This window comes from Chiloscyllium punctatum, chromosome 9 (genome assembly GCF_047496795.1).
Source record: "Chiloscyllium punctatum isolate Juve2018m chromosome 9, sChiPun1.3, whole genome shotgun sequence".
Classification (NCBI taxonomy): domain Eukaryota; kingdom Metazoa; phylum Chordata; class Chondrichthyes; order Orectolobiformes; family Hemiscylliidae; genus Chiloscyllium; species Chiloscyllium punctatum.
In genome coordinates, this window is record NC_092747.1 from 33391017 (window position 1) to 33412859 (window position 21843).

At 36.7% G+C, this 21843-nt stretch overlaps 1 protein-coding gene across 4 annotated transcripts in view; it reads left to right on the forward strand.

Moving 5' to 3' along the window:
• dclk1a (doublecortin-like kinase 1a) overlaps positions 1–21843 on the forward strand; it is a 352098-nt gene that overhangs the window by 288868 nt on the left and 41387 nt on the right. For all 4 annotated transcript variants that reach the window (XM_072577209.1, XM_072577210.1, XM_072577208.1 and 1 more), the window contains 3 exons: positions 7394–7490; positions 12048–12128; positions 16111–16224. In XM_072577209.1, the coding sequence (XP_072433310.1) occupies positions 7394–7490; positions 12048–12128; positions 16111–16224 (292 nt within the window). The remainder of the gene's footprint in view (positions 1–7393; positions 7491–12047; positions 12129–16110; positions 16225–21843) is intronic.

A 21843-nucleotide genomic window follows, 5' to 3' on the forward strand; every position in this document is an offset into this window, starting at 1 on the left:
TAGGCAGTGAAATTGTCTATTAAAATAGTAAGGAGATAAATGCCATACAAATGTTTTAAAAATTTGTTTATTAATAACCCAAGTGTAGTTTTTAATCTTATATAATTAGTTGTTTTCATCCGTGCATGCGCTTATGTATATAAAGTTTATTTAAAATTCTGTCTCAAAAATAATGTATATTGAAATAATTCAAGTTTTCAAAAGACTGTAAATATATCAAGTTGATAAGTATTTGTGAATATACTGTCAATGTCTTATTATCTCAGTCAAGTATGAATTTATCTCTCTCATTTGGCCTGATAGCTCCCCAAATTCTTTCTGGAACAGCTATGAATAATCATTTAACGCTGGGTGATTATTCATCATCTTCAAATAATTATTCACAAGTTCAACTAAAGTTCATACAAGTAAAGGTCAACTGGGATTGGCTGATGATGAGATAAATAGTATTATAAATGATGAGCTGAAAGAGATAATCAATTACCATCAAGTATCTGTAACACCTTCTATTACAGTCTTAGCAATGGCAGCCAACTAATCGTAAAACCCTATATTCCATCACAGTGCAATACCAAAGCTCTCTGTATGCCTCAGTGAATTCAGCAGTGTCTTAAATTTTCTAATATAAATAGAATCTAAGACAAGTAGACCTTTCTGCATGGCTAAGTCTGAAGTTTGACTTACTCATAGTATTTAAGATGCTAGGCTTCAAATATCTATCAGTGTGTTCATTAGTGCGTAGCCATCACAGACTGTTTGCAAGCTATTTTGTTGTGCAGTTTTATGATAGCATACTAAATTTTATCCAAAGATATGCTGTACCTAAGGATTAATCCAGTAATCAGGTCCTGATCTCACTGAGGTCACTGTAGGCAAACACAGAACAGAAACAAAGCAAAAGGAGAAGATGCTGGAAACATGCTGACAGCATCCACAGAGAAAACAGAAACCAATGACTTCTTTTTAGGAAAGGACAAACAAGTCAAGAGAGTCACTAGGGTCATTACATAGGCACATTGTACTGACTGATCTCAAAGTGACTTGCCTCAGGCTTGGCAGAAGTTTAAAAAAAAATGAACAGGACTTTTGCTACGTCACTCCACATATATATTCGATGAAAATGTTTACATGTCTTAGTATGATTTCCAAGTACTCCTGTAAAATTAATTACTTTTACTTTAATGTGTTCTATATTGGGCAAATCAAGCATTTCAAGTAGTTACATTCAGCACCATATTCATGCACTGATGAATACATACAGCACAAAAGAAGACCCTTCAGCCCATCATATCCATACCAGTCAACAAGGATGCTACTATTGCTAATCCCCTTTTCTATTTCTTAGCCCATAGTCGTGGAAGCTATGTCAGTATCTAAATACTGCTTAAATACTTTAACTGTTTCTGAAACAAACATCCGTTTAAGCAGAAAGTTTGAGACACCTAGCATCCTCTGTGTGAAAATAAATTCTCAACTCTCCTCTTAGCCTTCAACCCCTTACCCTATATCCATATCCCCTGGTTACTGATCCCTGTACCATTAGAAAAAGTGCCTTCCTATCCATTGTCATTTTAATCTTTTACACCTCTATCGGGTCCTCTATCAACCTTTGCTGCTCCAAGGAAAAGACCCTCAGCCTGTCCAATCTTTCCTCATCACTCAGACCCTCCAGCCCAGACAGCAACCTGATAAATCCCCTCTGCACCCTCTACAGTGCAATTACATCTTTCTTATTAGCTCAGAATGTGTGTTGGCTAACTAATAAAAGACAGAATTGAGATAATGGGACTATTTCCAGGATGGAAACCTGTAACTAGTAGTGTGCCATGGGGATCAGTGCTGGGGCCACAATTATTTACAATATATGTTAATGACTTGGTTGAAGGAAGTGAATGTACCAAAGCTAAATTTGTAGATCATTGGTGGGATGGAAAGTAGTGAGGATGACATACAGAGTCTGCAGAGGGACATTATCAGGTTAAGTGAATGGGCAAACACTTGGCAGATGGAATATAATGTGGAGAGAAATGCGGTTATGCAATTTTGGCAGAAAGAATAGAGGACAATAATATTATGTAAATGGAGAAGGATTGCAGAGAGTTGCAGCATAGAGGGATTTGGTGTTGGGGTCCTCATGTATGAATCACAAAAAGCTAGCATCCAAATTCAGCAGGCAATGTGGAAGGCAAATACACTATTTGCCTTTATTTCAAAGGGAATACAGTATAAATGTGGGTAGGTCTTGCTAAAATTATAGGAGACACTAGTCAAACCACAGCTGGAATACTATGAGCAGTTTTAGTCCCCTTATCTAAAAGACATATTGGCATTGGAGGCAATCCAGACAAAGTTTACCAGTTTATTAATTGTGAGGAACCGTTTAATGAGGAGAAGTTGAACAGGTTGGGCTTGTAGTTATTGGAGTTTAGAAGGCCGGAGATCTTATAGAAGCATGCAAGATTCTTTGGCGTAGATGCAGAAAGATTGTTTCCCCTTGTGGAAGAGTCTAGGATTAGAGGGCATAATCTCGGAGTAAGGGGTCACCCTGTTAGGACAAAGATGGGGATTTTTTTTTCTTTGAAGGTTGTCAGTCTATAGAATTCTTTACTACAAAGGGCTGTTGAGGCCAGGTCATAAGGTATATTCAAAGTTGAGATAGACAACTGTTTAATAAGTAGGGAATCAAGGTTACAGGACAAGGAAGAAAGTGGATTTCAGTATTATCAGATCAACCATGATTTAATTGAATGGCTCAGCATTGTTACCAAATAGCTCATTTTGCTCCTTTATCTTGTGGGCCCACCCTTTTAATTTATAGGAACAGATTTATCCTGTGCTCTCGTTATTTCCTCCTTGACTTCCTCATGTTGCTTTGACAGTTTTATCTGCAAGTAGCTGCTCCCAGTCCGCTTGGGTCATCATATATTAAATTGAACTATTTTCTAGAGCAAACACTGTGAACTGAGTGAAAATGAGGACTGCAGAGGCTGGAGCTATGGCCCTCATGACTTTATAAACCTCTAAAGGTCACTCCTCACCTTCTATGCTCCAGTGAAAACGTCCAAGCTTATCCAGCCTATCTTTATAATTCAAATCCCCAATTCCTGGCAACATCCTCATAAATCTTTTCAGAACCCTCTCCAATTTAATAACATCCTTCCTGATGAAGGGCTTTTGCCCAAAACATCGATTCTCCTGCTCCTCTGATGCTGCCTGACCTGCTGTGCTTTTCCAGCATCACACTCTCGACTGTGAACTGAATGGTTTCCTCTGCTATTTCATTCTCTGATTCTATATGTTTTCATTTCTAGTTTGTTTTTCTGTTACACCAGGACCTAAGAATACTGCCTTTAACAAATGGTAATTAGATTCATAGACTCAGAGAGTCATATAGCATGGAAACAGAGCCTGCAGTCCAACTAGTCCACACCAACCATGTTCCCAAACCAAACTATTCCCACCTGGAGTGACCCATATCACTCCAAATCAAATTAATTTTGATAAATGCAAGATATTGCTTTTTGGTAATACAAACTAGGGCAGACTGTAATTGTATAATGGGTAGTGTTGTAGAACAGAGGGATCTAGGGGTTCAGATACATAATTCCTTGAAATTTACATCACAGGTGTTTATCCAAATGTCTTTTAAACATTGTAATTGTACCTACATCCACCACTTCCTCCAGCAGTTCATTTCACATATGAACCACTGTGTATAAAAAAGTTGTCCCATGTCCTTTTTAAATCTTTCTCCTCTAACCTTAATAATATGCCCCCTTGTTTTGAACTCTCCTACCCTAGGGAAAAGACCCTTGCTATTCACCTTAACTATGGTCCTCATGACTTGATAAACCTCTAAACCTCTAAACCTCAATCTCCGATGCTCCAGTGAAAAAGCCCAAGCCAATCTTTAAAATTGAAACCCTCAATTCCTGGCAACATTCTCATAAATCTTTTCAGAACCATCTCCAATTTAATAACATCCTTCCTGTAGCAGGGTGATCAGAACTGAACACAGTACTCCAGAAGAGATCTTACCAAGATCCTGTGCAACCTCAACATGACATTCCAACTCCTATACTCAAAGATCTGAGCAATGAAGGCAAGTGTGCTAAATGCCTTCTTAACCACCCTGCCTACCTGTGATGTAAATTTCAAGGAATTATGTATCTGAACCCCTAGATCCCTCTGTTCTACAACACTACCCATTATACAATTACAGTCTGCCCTAGTTAACATTACCAAAAAGCAATATCTTGCATTTATCAAAATTAAACTCCATCTGCCACTTCTCATCCCATTGACCCAATTGATCAAGATACCTTTGTAATCTTAGATAACCTTCTTCACTGTCCACTATATGACCAATTTTGGCATCAACCACAAACTTACTGACCATGCCTCCTAAATTCCCATCCAAATCATTTATATAAATGACAAATTGTTTACTTTTTTTTATAATGGTGATGAGTCGGCTTCCGTGAACGTCTTAATTGCCAAGGATCAGTTAGGCTAATGTCAAAGTATTTTGTAGTTCTAACTACAGATCCTGGAGGCATATTTCCATTGTTAACCATACTTAAAAAGACATCAATGATCATTAAAAGATTGAGACACAGTTATTATAGTTTTTTCCAGTAGTATTTTCTAAATCAAACTTTATTTATTAAATAAAACAGTCTGCGCTGAAGGAAGTCACCAGGTCTTGTAGTATTTATGGAGAATGAAATAGAATTAATGTTTCAATTCCAATAGGACTGTTCTCTGGAAATTTTATTTAATTGCATGTTATTATTAATATGAATAACAAGAAATAAACTATTTCAATTAGGGCTGGTAAGGATGTTAACTTTGCTCCTTTCTGATTGTTAGTCTGCTTTGGTGTGCTTTGGCTTACACTTAAGTGCAAATTCTAATGTTGGACTGAAAAGGTCAAAAGTCCTGCTTCCAGAAGAGATGTTAAACTGAGACACAGAATCCTGACCAACATTCATTGCTCAACCTATAGCCTCAGGAACAAATCAACAGGCCATTTTGTCTTACTGCTGTTTAAGAGACTGAGTACTGTACAATTTGACTGCTGTGCTTGCCTGCAAAACAACATTGACTACAATTGAAAACAGTTCTTTGGCTATAAAGCACTGGAGAAATCTATTTTTCATTTTTCATGCTGGTTGTTATTAGACTCCTTTTATTCCTAAAAGCACCACCTTTGACTGTCTATCAATTGTACAACAGGATTGTATAGTATTTTCTCCTCTCTTTAAAGGTTCAAACTGTAATTGAGTATTTCATGATAACCAGCTAACTTTATGTGAACCTAGACAGTAGGCGCCCTTTAAATTACATAGACATTGCATTTTAACCCAATCAAGCGACATGCACAGTTTCCAGGTCACTGAAAATCTCTCTACGTAACTATCCTCTTTAGCATGGGATCATTGAATTCAATAGCAGAACCTACTACCACCCCAGCTGAGATCAGCTAACTCATCACAAATCAGGGATCAAACCAGAGAGCTTTCATGGTCTTTTTGATTGTTCCATCATGTGTAATAATTCACTGAGGCAGCAGTGGCATTTAGATCAATCAAATTCCTTCTGAATACAATACCTTTAATATAATTTTGTATCTTACGTTTAAAAAATTATGAACATTAATCTTAAAAATTTAACTTAGCTGTTTTTAAGATAAAAATTCAGAAACTTTCTCTAGCTGAGAAAAAAAACATGTTTAAATCCTGGCAGCAAAATATGTTATGAATTAAAGAAGTGATTGACTGAAGAAGAGTGGCTGCTCAAATACCTTTGTGTTCTGTTTCATGGCTGCACCAAAGAGCCAGAGCTGTTATGAATAGAGATAAAAGTCATTTTTAAAGTTAAATATTCAAATCCAGATTCACTTTCTTTATGTTGCAAAACATAAAACACTGCTATTACAATTCCTCATCAGATCAACTGACGCAGAATACATCCAAAATGTATTTGGAAATGTTTAAATAGATCTCTCGGTGTCCTCATAAACTTACTTTCAATGCCCTCTAATAGTACTCTATTCCAAAGCTTTCACTGAATCTTCCCTTTCATGTCTCGAAACTAGACTCCAGTTTGAAATGGGCTGTCATGACCTATGTTTTCTTGTATTTATAACAGGTGACTAAAGACAACATCAATGGAACATTACCTGTCATGAATTGTTACCAAATTACATTACACCTTGCTTTCTCCAACAGAGTCTTTGAGCTTTACCCATCTCTGCCCACTATAAACTTCAGAATATTTTAGCCATGCCCTTATCAACAACATAATTTCTAGATCTTCACCTATACTTTTCCCAAACTTCATTAAGCCTCTTATGAACAAAGAAATTACTTTCAAGATTTTTGCCAACATCTTTAAGTCTGAACTGACTTTGACGCATTTTATTTGGTCCTCTCCTCAGGAGGTTCAGAACTTCTGGCACACCCTCCACTCTCAGATACAAATTTGCCTTTACTTCACTCTGCTATCTGTAACCACTGTGATAACTAGCTGCTTCTGTCCTTTAGAAAGCCCTTACATAATCTTCAAAATGCTCTCTCTTTCTGTCAAATGTCCCCTAACACCTTTTAGTTGAACTATGTTTTTGGCTGCCTACCTCTTTATTCCTTCTGAGCAATTTTCCCTTTCATATGGTGTCCATTTTCCTTTGCTTCAAAAACTGTTTTCAGACATGAGAGTTATTATAACAATTCTGGCAACGCATTTTACTCATAATTCAGAAATGCTACACTTACCATATTACCATGGCAACAGCTAGGATTGTAAAAGTATTCCAACAGATAAGACACTATTTTCCCCTTTTTACAACCAGTTTAGGGGATTGGGTGTAAGGTGGTGACTAACATGTCACCTCCGCTGTTGAGAGAACCCATCTGATGGTGGGCCAATCAGATTAAGAGCCTATAGGTAAGACAGGGCAAGTTTGTAGGCCAGTAGCAGGCTCACACTTGCATCCCAATCAGAGAGCTTTTGGGTCATGATCCATCTGTGGGTTCTACCAGTGAGAAGGTAAGGGATCTTTATCACCTTGTCACAGAGTAGAAGTTATAGGGTGAGGTGGTGGAGGGGAGGAGGAGTGGGTGGTTTGTATGGTCAGAGGCAAGGGAATAGGATTCCTCTAGCTTCCCATTCATGTGTCTAATTGCCTCCAAATTCCCAACTCGGCTGGCAGGTTACCCTGGCTTTCCAGGTGGGAAACTAAGCACATTTTTCATCCGCCAAACCACAAAAAAGTATTCCATTGTGGTTATAAGCGTACTTTTATCTATTTTATTGCAAAATTGCTTCATGTATTTCACAACGATTAGGAAGAGGTGTCAGTAATTAAAATGCAAAATTTTCTTATTGACAGGCACAGCAATGACCAAGATGTTCTATTTGACCAGATACTGATGGGGCATCAGGAGTTTCCATCACCATATTGGGATAATATTTCTGACTCTGCAAAAGTGAGTATCTGCCAATATTAGCCAAAAATCCATTAAGGTGAAGGGCACGCACGCAAGCTAAATGTTTTGTGGTACCTTATTGAGATCGATAGCACCTGTTGTTTGAAACATAGATTTATGGGGAAAACTAGGGTCCAAAACACATCTTTGTCTGCTTGTACTTTTCAGGTAAGTTATATTGGTGATGAAATTAGTGTGCACACAGTGAATGGCTGTTGGAAATATGCATAGCGTGACTATTTGACTCCTAAGGTATAATTTCAAACTGAGTGCGAGAGGATTGGTTATCTAAAGAGATCATCAATCAATGGTGGCTCAATGGTTAGCATTGCTGCCTCACAGGGACTAGGATTCTATTCTACCTGGCAGTGGCTGTCTGCATGGAATTTGCACGTTTTCCCAGTGTCTGCGTGAGTTTCCTACAGGTGCTCTAGTTTCAATCCACAGTGGAGTCTGCACAGTCCTTCAAAGATCATCCCATCCAGATCCCCCCCCCCCCCCATCCATTATCTCTGTAACCCTGCATTTCCCATGGCTAATCCACCCAGGCTGCTAGACACTCTAGGACAGTTCACCATGACCAATCCAGATAAACTGCACATCTTTGGACTGTGGGATCCACTGTCACTGAGCCGTTATGTCACCCTATTTTGCTCTTGACATAAAGAAGCTCCCCACTGGACTTTTTACTTGATTTTTCCAACCTTCTTGCCATCATCCACATCATTCCACCCATAGTGTGACTTCACGATCATATGCTTCTTGGTGTTTATCTATTGCCGTCTAGCCTACCTACTTGAATCTCTGAAAGGACAAAAAGCAAAAAGGGCAAGTTTGTAGGATAAAGAGGGGCAAAACTAGGAGATGCATTCTTTCACCCATAAGCAGCTTGTAAAATAAGAAATGTATGTGATGCAAGGAGGAGAATTAGGAGTGATGACACTGTCAATGATTTCAGTCCCTCCCGTGGCCATATCCTCAGTGATTAGCATCCCAATAATAGACAGCATAGTCTACACTACAGGACTTAGCACAAAAGGCATACCTCTCTCTCTCTCTCTGATTAGCTCCTACTGCCTCTGGTTGCATGTCACCTTGCACTGTCAGAGAGAGGGAAGTGAAAATGGGTTTGTACATTTTGTTTTGGTGTGGCAGTCATGGTTCATTACCAGGCAGTGTGTGCAAGCTGTGATGTGGGTGTGAGGCTTACAGCAGTGCTAAGTATATGAGGGTGTGGTTGGGCATAGGAATGTTAGGTTTGAACCTGATAGATGATGATTGTTAAGTTAATGATCGTGTGCAGTGCAAGGAACATTCAAGAGTGCAGTTAAATTGCTGCAAGGCAGCCATCAGGGCTCACCACTGATCACTTAGTTGGGACTTTGGAGATGGGGGGTAAACATGGCTCCCTCTCAATGTCAGCCATATGCTTTACCTTTGATGCTTGGATGGAACTGGACAGTAAATGTCATAGAAGTTTAATTGTTCTTGCATTAAAAGATTAATTATTACAAGTGTGGTTTATGAATGGAACCATTTTGATCACTTGAGAAGAGTTTTCTTCATTCCACATTTTTGGATTGTCTTGTACAATAGCACTCTTAAAATCCCTTGAAGGCACAGGCTTACGCAATCTAATTGTGTTCCTTTCTACTAAATTAGAGCGCTCTGACACTGGGCGATGCATGGAAGTACTTTATTTGGACACAGACAGAATGTTGCTGAATGATAAGGTGCAGAGTAAATATACCACTCAGTGGAATTACAACCTCAGCAAATCTGCTGCAGGAGGCCAGGTGTCTCTGCATGCAGGCAGATGGAATAATTGGTGTGCAAATCTTCATTGGGCTGTTCTTGTGTCACTATCAATTCCAATCAAGAAAATATTTGAATACATCTGTAGAAATTACTGTTCTTCTCATTGTTACAATGCTGCAGGCTGGTAATATGAATATGACTTCCCTTTGCACTCAGCACACAGAGATAGTAGTGCAGTTGTTGATAAAGTATAAAATTAGAAATATGATTTCTTTTGAAAACTGCTAAAGGGGACTTTCACTCGACAGCCTGAAGGTCCTAATGTTACTGCGTTTCAAGTGATTATTATTGTGGAAGAATTTTACTTTTCTCCTTACACAGAACTTTGCTATTATATTGCAATACTTTAAAATGGTGAAATAATTCAATGTAAAATTCATTGATTTAAGTAGGTGCAGAAAATTAGGAGAGTATGTGGATAATATGACTGTTTCAATGCTATCATAGATGATTACTGATCCCATGACGGAGATGACACTGATGGGACCATAAATCAATAATTAATTTAGTTAAGCTTATTTACCTTGATACAAATTCTAGACTTCCCTTTGGCCTGACTCAATTTATTTATTGATGTCTGGAATGTTTGTATGTAATGAAGGACAGGATGCAACTGCACCACAATGGCTGCAGCTGCAATTAGTATAATATTCTGCCATTTGTAATTATATCAATTTTGGCTAGTTCAAATGAGTGCATTTGGAATGATATTTCATGTCATGGTAAACAGGATAAAAGAATTTTTCATTGACTCAGCAAAATGTATTATATCATAATTAGATGTAGTCAAGAGAGCCAGATAAACATTTCAATTAACTTAAAGTCACACAAAGTAATATCTTACTAATGATTGCTACATCATTTTAAATTAAAATTAGAAATATTAAATTCTAAAGTATTACGGTTGTATGGTGGCTTGATTATTTTGCCAGATAGATGATACATCTAAGACGGTGGCAAAGTTTGGAGGGAATTTGGCCTTCATTTTTTCAGAATTCAAAAAGCACAGTAGAATATTCCCACCACCTTCAAATCAGATCCCAAATAAATGTGGCAGGACCCTCATTTCACCCACTTCTCTCAGTGATGCTGACTGACTATTACACGGTCTTCACATTGCCCAGTTCTCTCAGTGATGCTGACTGCCTATCACAGGGTCCTCACCTTGCTCATGGCCCTTGAGACCATTCAATCTTGGGCTGATAAATAACAATTAACACTCTTGCTATGCAGATGCTAGATAGTGATTATATTTTCTTGATGTTCAATAGAATTAAGATCATATGACCAAAAGAAGTAGGAACATGAATAGCCCATTTTATCCATCGAGCATGCTGCACCATTAATATAGGATAATGGCTGATCCAACATTCCTGATGTCTACTTTCCCTGAAACACCTTCCATTGCTTAATTGCCCCAGTATTAACATCCTGGGATTATCATTGACCAGAAATGGAACTGACCAGCAATATTAACACTGTGGCTAGAAGAACAGGTTATTCTGCCAGTTCCTGATTCCCCAAAGCTTGCCCGCCATCTATAAAGCACAAAACAGGAGTGTGATGGAATAATCTCCACTTGTGGGATAGGTGTAGCTCAATAACCCATTCAGAACAAAGCAGAACGTTTGTTTGCCATCCCAGCCATAACTTTCAACAGCCATTTTCTTTACCACTGGCCCATTGTGAAAGTAGTGTGTACCATCTACAAGATACAGTGCAGTAACTCACCAAATCATCTCCAATACCACCTTCTAAACCTGTGACCTTTATTGCCCCAGAGGTCAGGGCAGCAGCTGCATAGTTATATAACCATTTGCATGTTTCTCTGCCAAGCCACATACCTTCACTTGGACCTATGTTGCTATTCCTTTACTGTTGCTGGTAAAAATCCTAAATCTCATGGACTGAAACAGTTCAGAAGTCAGCTGAAGATCACCTTAACCAGGGCAATTCAGAATGGGCAATAAATGTTGAACATATGTAGAATATCTTAGATTTTAAGCCATGATCTATAATCATCTATAAAATAATTGACTGTTCGATGAATCTTCCAGAATTGCTGGGGAAATATTAACAATTAAAAATTCGGGGGAGCAAAAGCTTAAAATTTCACCAAACTTGAATGCATTGATTGGGAGAATTAGAGACCCTAAAGTAACCAAAAGTTTTGAATAATGGAATAATAGATTCACTAACAAGTAGAGAATGAAGTTACTGTTAGATTTATATGAGAAAGCTTGGAAAATGTCATGACTTTTCTACACTGTTTACATGATACTTTCTAAAATGTCTGCCACATGCCATACTATTTTAACCATATTGATAAATATAGTTGAAAAGATTAAGAACTGAGAAGTTTTCACTTGTTAAGTTATATATCTACTAAAAAGTAAAGTCATATTTATTAAAGGATCATTGAGCATACTTCCCTACACTACAACACAACTGAAAAATTAGTAAGAGTTGGCAATTAGTTCTGGCAATTAGCACAGTGTGCTCAAAGAATTACTAAATAGTGTGGTCAGTAGAGTAGTTAATATTAGGTCATTCACCTGAAAAGTTTTTAAAAATCCATATTTATTTATCTAATTACAACAGTGTAGATTTTGGATTAGTCTATAGTTGTGCATGAACAGCAAATAATCATTTTCTAAATGTTTCCCTTTTTGGTCTAATTGAATAAATATCCTTCAACTCTACTCCTGTATTCAAATAATTATTCCTTTTACTTTATAGGAGCTCATCACCATGATGCTACAGGTTGATATAGAACAGCGATATTCTGCACAGCAGTTGTTGGACCACCCTTGGGTGAATGTAAGTCTTATTTAATGCATGCTCGTACTTCAGATCTCTGGGACATATTACTGATGACTTCGGCAGAATGCTTAATTTTATTTTTAGGTTTCTTATTGGTCTGTACAATTCTTTCATCTCTATAATTGGTTTAACACATTTTTTCAGATCATCTGTGATAATGGATATATGGCTAAGCTATTGTGTTCAGCATTGTCTCTCAGAAATACTGCAGATGTAAAGTGAGGGAATAACATATTGGTGATAGCATGAATTTATATTCTTTCAAATGCAGCTGGTAGACAATGCTGGAATTGCAGTAGTGTTTCCTCACTTTAATGCATGTTTATACACACATGTCTGTTATTATTATGGTACTATCACAAAATATCCAATTAAATACATAATGGAAAATGGCATTTCTGGCAAATTGAGCAACTCTATTGGTGGACAGAAATGTATAATAGTAGTTGATCAGAATGTTCATACTAAAAGGAGCATCCTGGCATGTTAACAAGCATACTGTTTTACTTTAAATCTAATTTACCAAATATAACATTTTACAGCAGATGGATTTTTTTTAATTGGAAGGGTTTTCACAGGAGACACACAAAATAAGTGTGATTATTTCCACTGTGCCAACTTTTTAAAAATACATTTTTAAAAATAATCTTGACTGGTTTCCTATTTTAAAATGTACAATTTGTTCAGGAAAATTTGCAATTAGATAGATTTTTTTTGTTAAACAAAGGTATTAAGGGATATAGGCTGAAGTGTTAGGCCAATGGTCAGGCATGATGTCTTTAAATGGTGGAAAGAGTTGAGGGGCTAAATGGTCTACTACTGTTACTTTGTTACTGTCTTTCTATAATATGTTTAAGATTTTAAGAGGTTAAAACTCCATGTAAAATCAGAGAATAATACAAATAAATGGACCAGCTGCTTTTGAATGGTTAAAGACCATTCCCATAACCAGGAAACAGAGCAAACAGCTATGGTTGACTGTCGATTTGAAGTTAACAGTCTGGGAAAATCACTTTTTGTAAATATTATTTATGAGACACTTTTTAAGAACTTTGCATACATTCCAGTATTACTCAAATCAGAATTTGTTCCTTTTCCCACAGTCAACTATTCACAGAGTACTTAAACTGCATTTTAGTGTGTCAGCCATAACTCTTTTAGTAGCACTAGACAAAGTTCCAGGTCCAAGCCCCACTTCAGGGCTTGAGCGTAAACATTATGCTGATGCATCTGTATGTGTTCATGAAATGTTGCACTGTGGAGGTGCCATTTTTCAGTTGAAATGTTACATTTCATTAAACCTGCTGACTAGAGTAGATGTGAAAGATCCCATGGCATCCTTTCTGTAGAAGAACAGGGAAGTTATTCCTGGTGTCCTGATCCATATTTATCTTTCAACCAACATGACAAAAAGCAAATGATCTCGTCATTATCACATTCCTACCTGTAGGAATTTGCTGTGAGCAAGTTGCCAACACATTTCCTACAAAACATCAGTGACCACACTTCAAAAGTATTTCATTGACTGTAAATGTTTGAGATGCCTCATGCTATATAAGTGCAAGATTTTCTTTCTTCCATCCCTGGTATGTTGTGATCTTTCATTTAAAATTGTTTTACGAATGCAAGTTGTTGCTGATAGATCATTATATCGAATGCTTCTAATTTTATTGCATATATTCAGTGCTGATTCATAGCATTGCATCGTTGCTTTGATTTACATAGCATCACTTTAATTAGAAGTTTTTTCATCCATTTACATGTGAATGTTGCTGATAGGACCATCACTTAGTTCCCATCCCTAACTTCACTTTAAGGTGGTCTTATTGAGCCATCTTCTTGAATTGGAGTTCATATGAAGTAGGTACTCCCATAGTATTGTATGGAGGGAGTTTCATGACTTTGAGCCAGTGACATTGAAAGACTCACAACATGGTTCAAAATCAGGATTGTATATAACTCGGAGAGGAACTTCCAGGCAGTGGCATTCCTACATGCTTACCTTGTTTGTTCTTCATAGTATGGGAGATGCACTGGAGGAAGCCTTGGTGAACTGCTGTATTGCATCCTCAAGGTGAAGTACACTTCTGCTATTGTGGCTTAATGATGGAGAAAGTAAACATTAAAGATAGTAGATGGGGTACCAATCAAGTAGGTTTTTTTTATTAGATTCCCTACAGGCCCTTCAGTCCAACAAGTCCATACTGACCCTCTGAAGAGTGACCCACCCAGACACATTACCCCTGACTCATGCACCTAACACTATGGGCAATTTAGCATTGCCAACTCTCCTGACTAGCACAACTTTGGATTGTGGGAGGAAACCGGAGCAAACCCGCACAGACTCCACACAGACAATCACCCGAGGCAGGAATCAAACCCAGGTCGCTGGCTCTGTGAGGTAGTAGTGCTAACCACTGAGCCACCGCGCCATCCTGTTTTTGTCAAACTTCATGGGTGTTGTTGAATCTGTGCTCATCAAGGCAAGTATTTCATTGACTATTGCCTTGCAGAAGTTGGATTTGGGGAGTTGGGAGGTGAGTTACTCGCTACAGAATTCTCAGCCTCAGACCTATTCTAGATACTGTATTTATGCGGCTGGTCCAGTTCAGTTTATCATTGATAGTTCACCTCTGCCCTGAAAAATATCATGATCAAATCTGAGAAGAAACAATGACTGTTTCCAAATCAAAATCAACAATGCTGATGGAAGGAATGAACCTTCCAGCCAAGGCATGTTGTAACCAACATAATTATTGCTGGAAAAACAAATAAGAACATATTTAAAAATAGCAAATCAGTTAGTTATGCAGTGAGTTAAAACATTATAAATTGCAGTTTGAAGGCAAAAGAAAGTGATAAAGTTCCCCTTTTCATCTTGGCTCGAGATGTGGCTGCATTGCAAATAACTGAAACCAGGAGAATCGACGTTTCAGGCAAAAGCCCTTCATCAGGAATTTATTAATTTGAGCAGTCCTATTTCAACTGATCCTCTGGTTGAAAATTCTCACCTTCACAGGATGTAATGCATATTTTAGCACTGGTTGACTTCAAGGTGACCAAAGTAAGAAGTAGAAATGTTACACTGTTTAAGTAAAGGGTTTAAATGTTCAGTTTTGGTATTTTATGGGATATTAGAGTACTTTAGTCTTCAGGTATCCATGGTACCTGGGAATACCTGATAGGGGAACCTGCTAAATTCCTCATTGGCTGAAGGCATTTGATATGCTTTCCTTTATTGGCCAGTGCATTGAGAATAGGAGTTGGGAGGTCACGTTGCAGCTGTACAGGACATTGCTTAGGCCATGATTGAAATACTGCATGCAATTCTGGTCTCCCTGCTATAGGGAAGGATGTTGTAAAACTTGAAAGGGTTCACAAAAGACAAGGATGTTGCGAGGGTTGGAGGGTTTGAGTTGTAGGGAGAGGCAAAATAGACTGGGGCTAATTTCCCTGGAGCATTGGAGGCTGAGGGATGATCTTATAGAAGTTTGTAAAGTCATGCGGGGCTTGGATAGGGTAAATAGACAAAATCTTTTTCCTGGACGGTGTACATTTAAGGTGAGACGGGCAAGTTTTAAAAGGGACCTAAGGGGCAACTTTTTCATGCAGATGGCATGCATATATGGACTGAGCTGCCAGAGGAAGTTGTGGAGGCTGGTACAATTATAGCATTTAAAAGGCACCTGAATTGGTATGTGATTAGGAAGGGTTTAGAGGGATATGGGCCAAGTGCTGGCAAATGGGTCTAGATTTATTTAGGATATCTGGTCAGGATGAACGAATTGGACTGAAGGGTCTGTTTCCATGCTGTATGCCTCTATGACTCTCTGACAAACATAAAGTATATAAATCCCATTACTCCAATTTCAGCATCATGCCAGCTTGTAATTTTCAGAGAGGTGGAAAAATTGTTTGAAAACTAGTTTTCATATCATAACTTGCCTTACTTTTACCTTTTTTATCCCTTTTCCTGTAGGATGATGGTTTGCCAGAGAATGAGTATCAATTATCGGTGGCTGGAAAGTTGCAGAAACATTTTAACACAGGCCCCAAACCGAGCAATACTTCAGCTGGAGTGTCTGTGATAGCAGTAAGCATCAATAATTATTAATCATTGACATTATATCCTGGAAATGACAGTATTCATTTTGTAACCGACATGGTTAAAATTCAAAGAAACGTTGTTTTTCTTTCTCAGTTCCTTGATAAAGTACCTATATTTTTCTTAGCCTATCTACCCACCCTCCAAAATAAAAATAAACATCATAATGCAGTGGAATCCATGGGAACTGTAAATGTTCTGTTGTTTATTTTGTTTTGAAATCTGAAATCTCTGCAAAGAGGGATAAACAGAAAACACTGATTTTCATAGTTTAATATAGTTTCTGTCAGCAAAACAAAATGGATACTGTAAATTCAACAACATTAGTGAAATTTATATATTTAGACCTAAAATATAAATGCTCAGACATTTTTTGCAGGGTGCTTACTGAATGGAACAACTTTTCATGATTAGCCTTGATAAGAATCCTGTAGTGCAAGGGAGAAAGATGATGTGGTGCAAAAATCTACACAAGGATGAGACAGACCTAAAAAGGACTGGCTTAGTGTAGTCTTGATGATAAATGGTTCTGTCATCATATCATGTTGTACTCCACATATTTAATATCCATTCATACTGATAGATCATGAGTTGGAAAGGTTGCAATTACAAAACTTCCTTTTTTAAAAAAAACTTCATTTTAATATGCAGAATAACTTTCTGCTGATCTCATTTTACTTTGCTGCACATTTTCATGGCATCAAATAGCATAGTCTGTGAACTAGTGGCCCAGCGTAGTCTAATTCCATCTCAGAAATAATAACTAGACTGAAAAACCAATGAAGACCAATGAAACCAATGTTGTTGGAACTTGTTTGTCAATAGTAATGAAGTATTGGTGCCATTCAAGATCCCATCTGTGTATATAAAATGTATATATAACAGGAGATTTTAAATCTGGCAGGAACATAAATAAGTAGTATAAATTTGGATTGTTTCAATAATACATCCTTGAAGCATCATCAGTAATGTTGCAAGGTGTGCTTTTCTGATGTCAGCAAAATCTTCCAGGCTAGCATATGCATACACTGAAAAATAACAGAAATAAGACTAGATAAAAATTAGCTATGCTATTTTTGTTCTCCATCCCTTTACATATTGTCATGATTTTTAGATAAAAATAGAACAAAAATTGTGAAAATGGATGTAAAACTATGATTCTGTTGTAAAATATTTAAACCTTAGCATGCGTAAATTGAGGAAAAGTATGAATAAAGGAGATATTTTTAAGCTGGCAAAGTTTAACTAACAGAGTATGACAAGAATCATACTTGGGGCTCAGCTATTTACTTTATATTAAAGACTTAGATGAGGGGATTGGGTGTAACATGTACAGTTTTGCTGCCAACATAAGGTTATATGAAACAGCTAGTGGCAAGGAAGATGCAAAAAAGCTGCAGAAGATTGTAGACAGGTTGAGGAGTCAGCAAGTATGTGGCAAATGGAATACAATGTGTGTGAAATTATCTGCTTTGGTACAAAACTATTTTAAAGACATGCAGTTTGAATGGTGAGAGACTGAGAAATGTTTTCACATTTGAGGATTGAGGAATGAGTGACCTTGTACATGAATCACAGAAAATTAATCTGCAGGTAAAGGATTACAATCTAAGACTGAAGAAATCTTATTGCAATTATAGTAATGAGACCACACTTGCATTGTGTGTAGCTTTGGTCTTTTTGCCTAAAGAAGGATATATTTGTGCTAGAGGGACTGTAATAAAGATTTACGAAACTGGTTCCTGGGATGGTGGTTTTGTCTTACATAGTCAAGCTTCTGGAGGAGCCTTGACATTAAAACAATAAGAAGTGAGCTAATTGAAGCATATTGATTCTTAAAGGAATTGACAGTGTAGATGCTGAGAAAATGATTCCTTTAGCTGAGGACTCTAGAACATGCAGTCTTAAAATAAGGGACCGGCTATATAAGACTGAGCTGAGGAGAATCTACTTCATTCAACGAATTATTAATCTGGGAATTTTGTATCCTAAGAAGCTGTGAAGGCTTAGTTGTTGGTATACTGAAGGCAAAGGTTGATAGGACACCAAGGAGATATGCAAATAGGACATGAAGGTGAAATTGAGGTAAAAGATCAGCCACCAACTTATTGAACAACAGAGCTTGAAGAGCTAATAGATAACTTCTGCATCCATTTTAAATGTTCTGAATAACTCATTGAAATTATTCACTATGGTACCATAATGCTTCTATTAACATTTTCATCTTTATTTAAACATCAAACCCTCGTAATCTAAATAATGAGAGGCTTTCTGAACAATTATTATAACTCAATCCAAAATATAAACAAGTATGAAAAAGTTTTTTAAAAAATCAGTTTTCATTCATAAATAATTTACTGTTGCACCATAGCATGTGTACAATTCACTTATGTATGTAGGCGAAATGACCATCACAATAGGCAATTCCTGGCCAGCAGGTTTGCTCTTTGTACTTCAGTATATTAACTAAGCTGTATACCATGTAAGTAATATGTGAATGCCAGCAGGATGTGAAAGGTCAAGTGTGCTTTTTGCTTTAAAAATTATTTTGTTGTAACTTGTTAGTTCATAAATACAAGAAGTGAGACAAAATAAGAAAAATATTTAATAATTTTCTTTTGCTGTTCACTTGTTTTTCGCAAGAAGGCTGAGATCCTTTTATGATACCCCTCCAAAATGTTGTTCCAATACTAAAGTACAAACAGAAAATGCTGGTGGTACATAGCATCTGAAAGAAAAATAGTATGTTAACGTTTTAGATAGGATGCGTTAGAATCAATGGGCCTCGCTTATATTTCCAGTATTTTGTGTTTATTTCAGATTTTCAGCTTTCCAACTTTTTCTTGCTATATAATTATTTTAACGCATCAACCTCATTCCCACGACAGTGTTCCCATTCTTATCTATAGTTAAGTTCTAACCTCTTCTTATAATGTGCTTCTTGCATAAGTATGTTTGGAAAACTTTCAAATAGACAATTACAGGTTTAATTAAAGCAACTCCCTCTCTAACAGCACTGTGGGCTTACCTATAGGAAATGGACTGCAATGGTTCATGAAGACAGCTTACCACCACCTTCTTAAGACTAACTGGGACGGGCAATAAATGTTGGCCCAGCAAATGTTGCCCATACCCTATGAATGATTAAAAACAATTACCGTAGGCATGCAAATCTGTTCTGGTACAAACCTGTTGCACAGCTTTGCAATACCCAGTGCATAAGAATAGAAGAGCTTAAATGATAGCAAGACTCAATAATTTACAGCATCATTGCTCTAGAATAATGGGTCATCAGGAGTATAAAAACTCGTTGGAAAATTAATTAAGGGGCCATCTGTTATATAGCTGTCCATTGCTCTTGATTATATGTTTACATTGTTTGCTGAACTTACGTAACAACAGTTTATCTATACTTTAATACTAATCCGTAGGCATTGAATCTATTTGGGATATCTTGAGGATGTGAAAGGTGCTATAGAAAAGTAAATTATTTGCAAAAAGAAAAATAGAATTGTCGGTAATTCACATGAGCACAACTATTTAACACACAGATGATCTAGTCTTTGTTTTATTTTTGGTTGTGGAAGCTTGCTGTGCATAATGGGCTACTACTTTTTCCTACAATACAACAGTAACTACTTTTCAAAAATAATTAATAATCTGTAAAGTGTTTTAGGTTGCCCTGAGGCCATTGAAGGTGATCTATATTAGTAAGGCTTTCTTTGCATTTGACAGTCTGCTAATTAATTTTGCATGAAGTTTTGTGGTGTTGATTGGAATAGTTAACCATAGCCATACATTTATTTCCATTTTACGACCAAATGGATTTTTCAAAGCTACTTATTTCTACTTTTGGCCTTTTTGGGTAAAACATTGTTGCTAACAAATATTTTGTTTTCCTACACAAAATATTGTTTGAAAATTGCTATTCTATAAAGAGAAGTATTGTTGTTGCATCATTTTCCTGTAGAGATTGCTGTAGCAACATAGCTTTCTTTTTTTTGACAGGGTTAGTAGATGAACTGAAAGCAAGGGATTAAATCACCAAACTAGAAACAGCAAGAATTTGATGTATTTGATGAAAGTGGCTTCCATTTGACACTCATTTATTAAAAGCTTTGCCAAAGACTGTTAATTAAATTTACATTTCATCAAATTACTTCAACCAAAAATAGCCTATTTAACCTTGGTTAAAAGTAATCTGTATTCATAATTATATTTACATTGCTTTGTAGTCAGTTTTTTCATTCTTTAATTGTTTGCTGATTTATTTGTAGCTGTCATAAATAAAATAGTTAATCTGACAGAGACTGGAAAAAAATGCTGCAATTTTTTAGAAACTCTAATCTACCCTGTGTTACTACAGTTTGATTATAGGAAAGGTCACTAATTTAAGACTTGCACAGCAAAACAGCAAAGTGCAATTCCCAAAGCATTTGTGAAAATCTTGTAAATCCATACAATAAAAATGGAATTAGAATTATTCAGTCACCACAGTAGTTAAATTATTAATAAATTGAAATGTAGAATATCATCCCCCAAACAAAGCTCCAAAGAACACATGTAATAATGAAGGATTTTGATCTTTTGTAGCAAGTGTAAAACAGTGGGTCATTGTCATGAGTTTTATTACTGTTTTTTAATATCATTTGATTATTGCATATGTTGGCATTATCTAATCCCAAATGTAATCCAATTTTCTGTCTTCTCAGCAAAATATAAATATGTGAGGTATAACGAAACTCCTAATAGGCGTTAAATAATCATTTGGGATATCGTACTTATAACATGGTAGTTGATTAATATGTATAAAAATTGGACTGTTCCATGACTATACCTGCATTGAAGGTGGTACAGTATCAATTCATTAAATTGGTTCCTGGAATGACAGGGTTGTCCTATGATGAGAGGCTGAGTAAGTTAGATCTATATCATCTGGAGTTTAGAAGAATGAGTGTTTACCTTATTGAAGCATCCAATATTCTTGAAGAAATTTGATAGGATAGATATTGAGAGATTGATTTCACTGGTCAGGGATTCTGAAACATGGGGACACAGTCTAAGCAAAAGGAACTGATCATTTAGGCTGAGATGAGAGAAATTACTTACCTGAACAGGTTATGAATCATTGGAATTCTCTAACCCATAGAGTTTAAGGTGCTCCATCATTGGATATGTCTAAGATAGAGATGGACAGAATATGCATTCCTCAGGGAATCCAAGGGATTGGGAGAGAGTAAGCAAGTGGAGTTGAAGTCTAGGGTAGCCATGATTGTATTGAATGCTGGAGCAGGCTCAAAGGCCATATGGTCCACTTATGCTCCAATCTCTTGTGTTCTTTAATGATTCAAACAATATTAGAAAATACTGGAATTGCTCTACAGTTCAATTGCTGTGTATTTCCAGAAGGTTTGTTTGGTTCATCGCAGCTACTGCAGCATTTTGCTTTTGTTGACATAACAAACAGTTACTCTTTAACCAATGTGTTTGGATATTTACTGTATAATATCTCATACAAGATATGTGTTGTACAATAGTTTTTCAATGCAGTCTATCAGTTGGATGGAGTGAGTGTAACATTCTTAGCCACAGTGGGAAAAAGAAAAT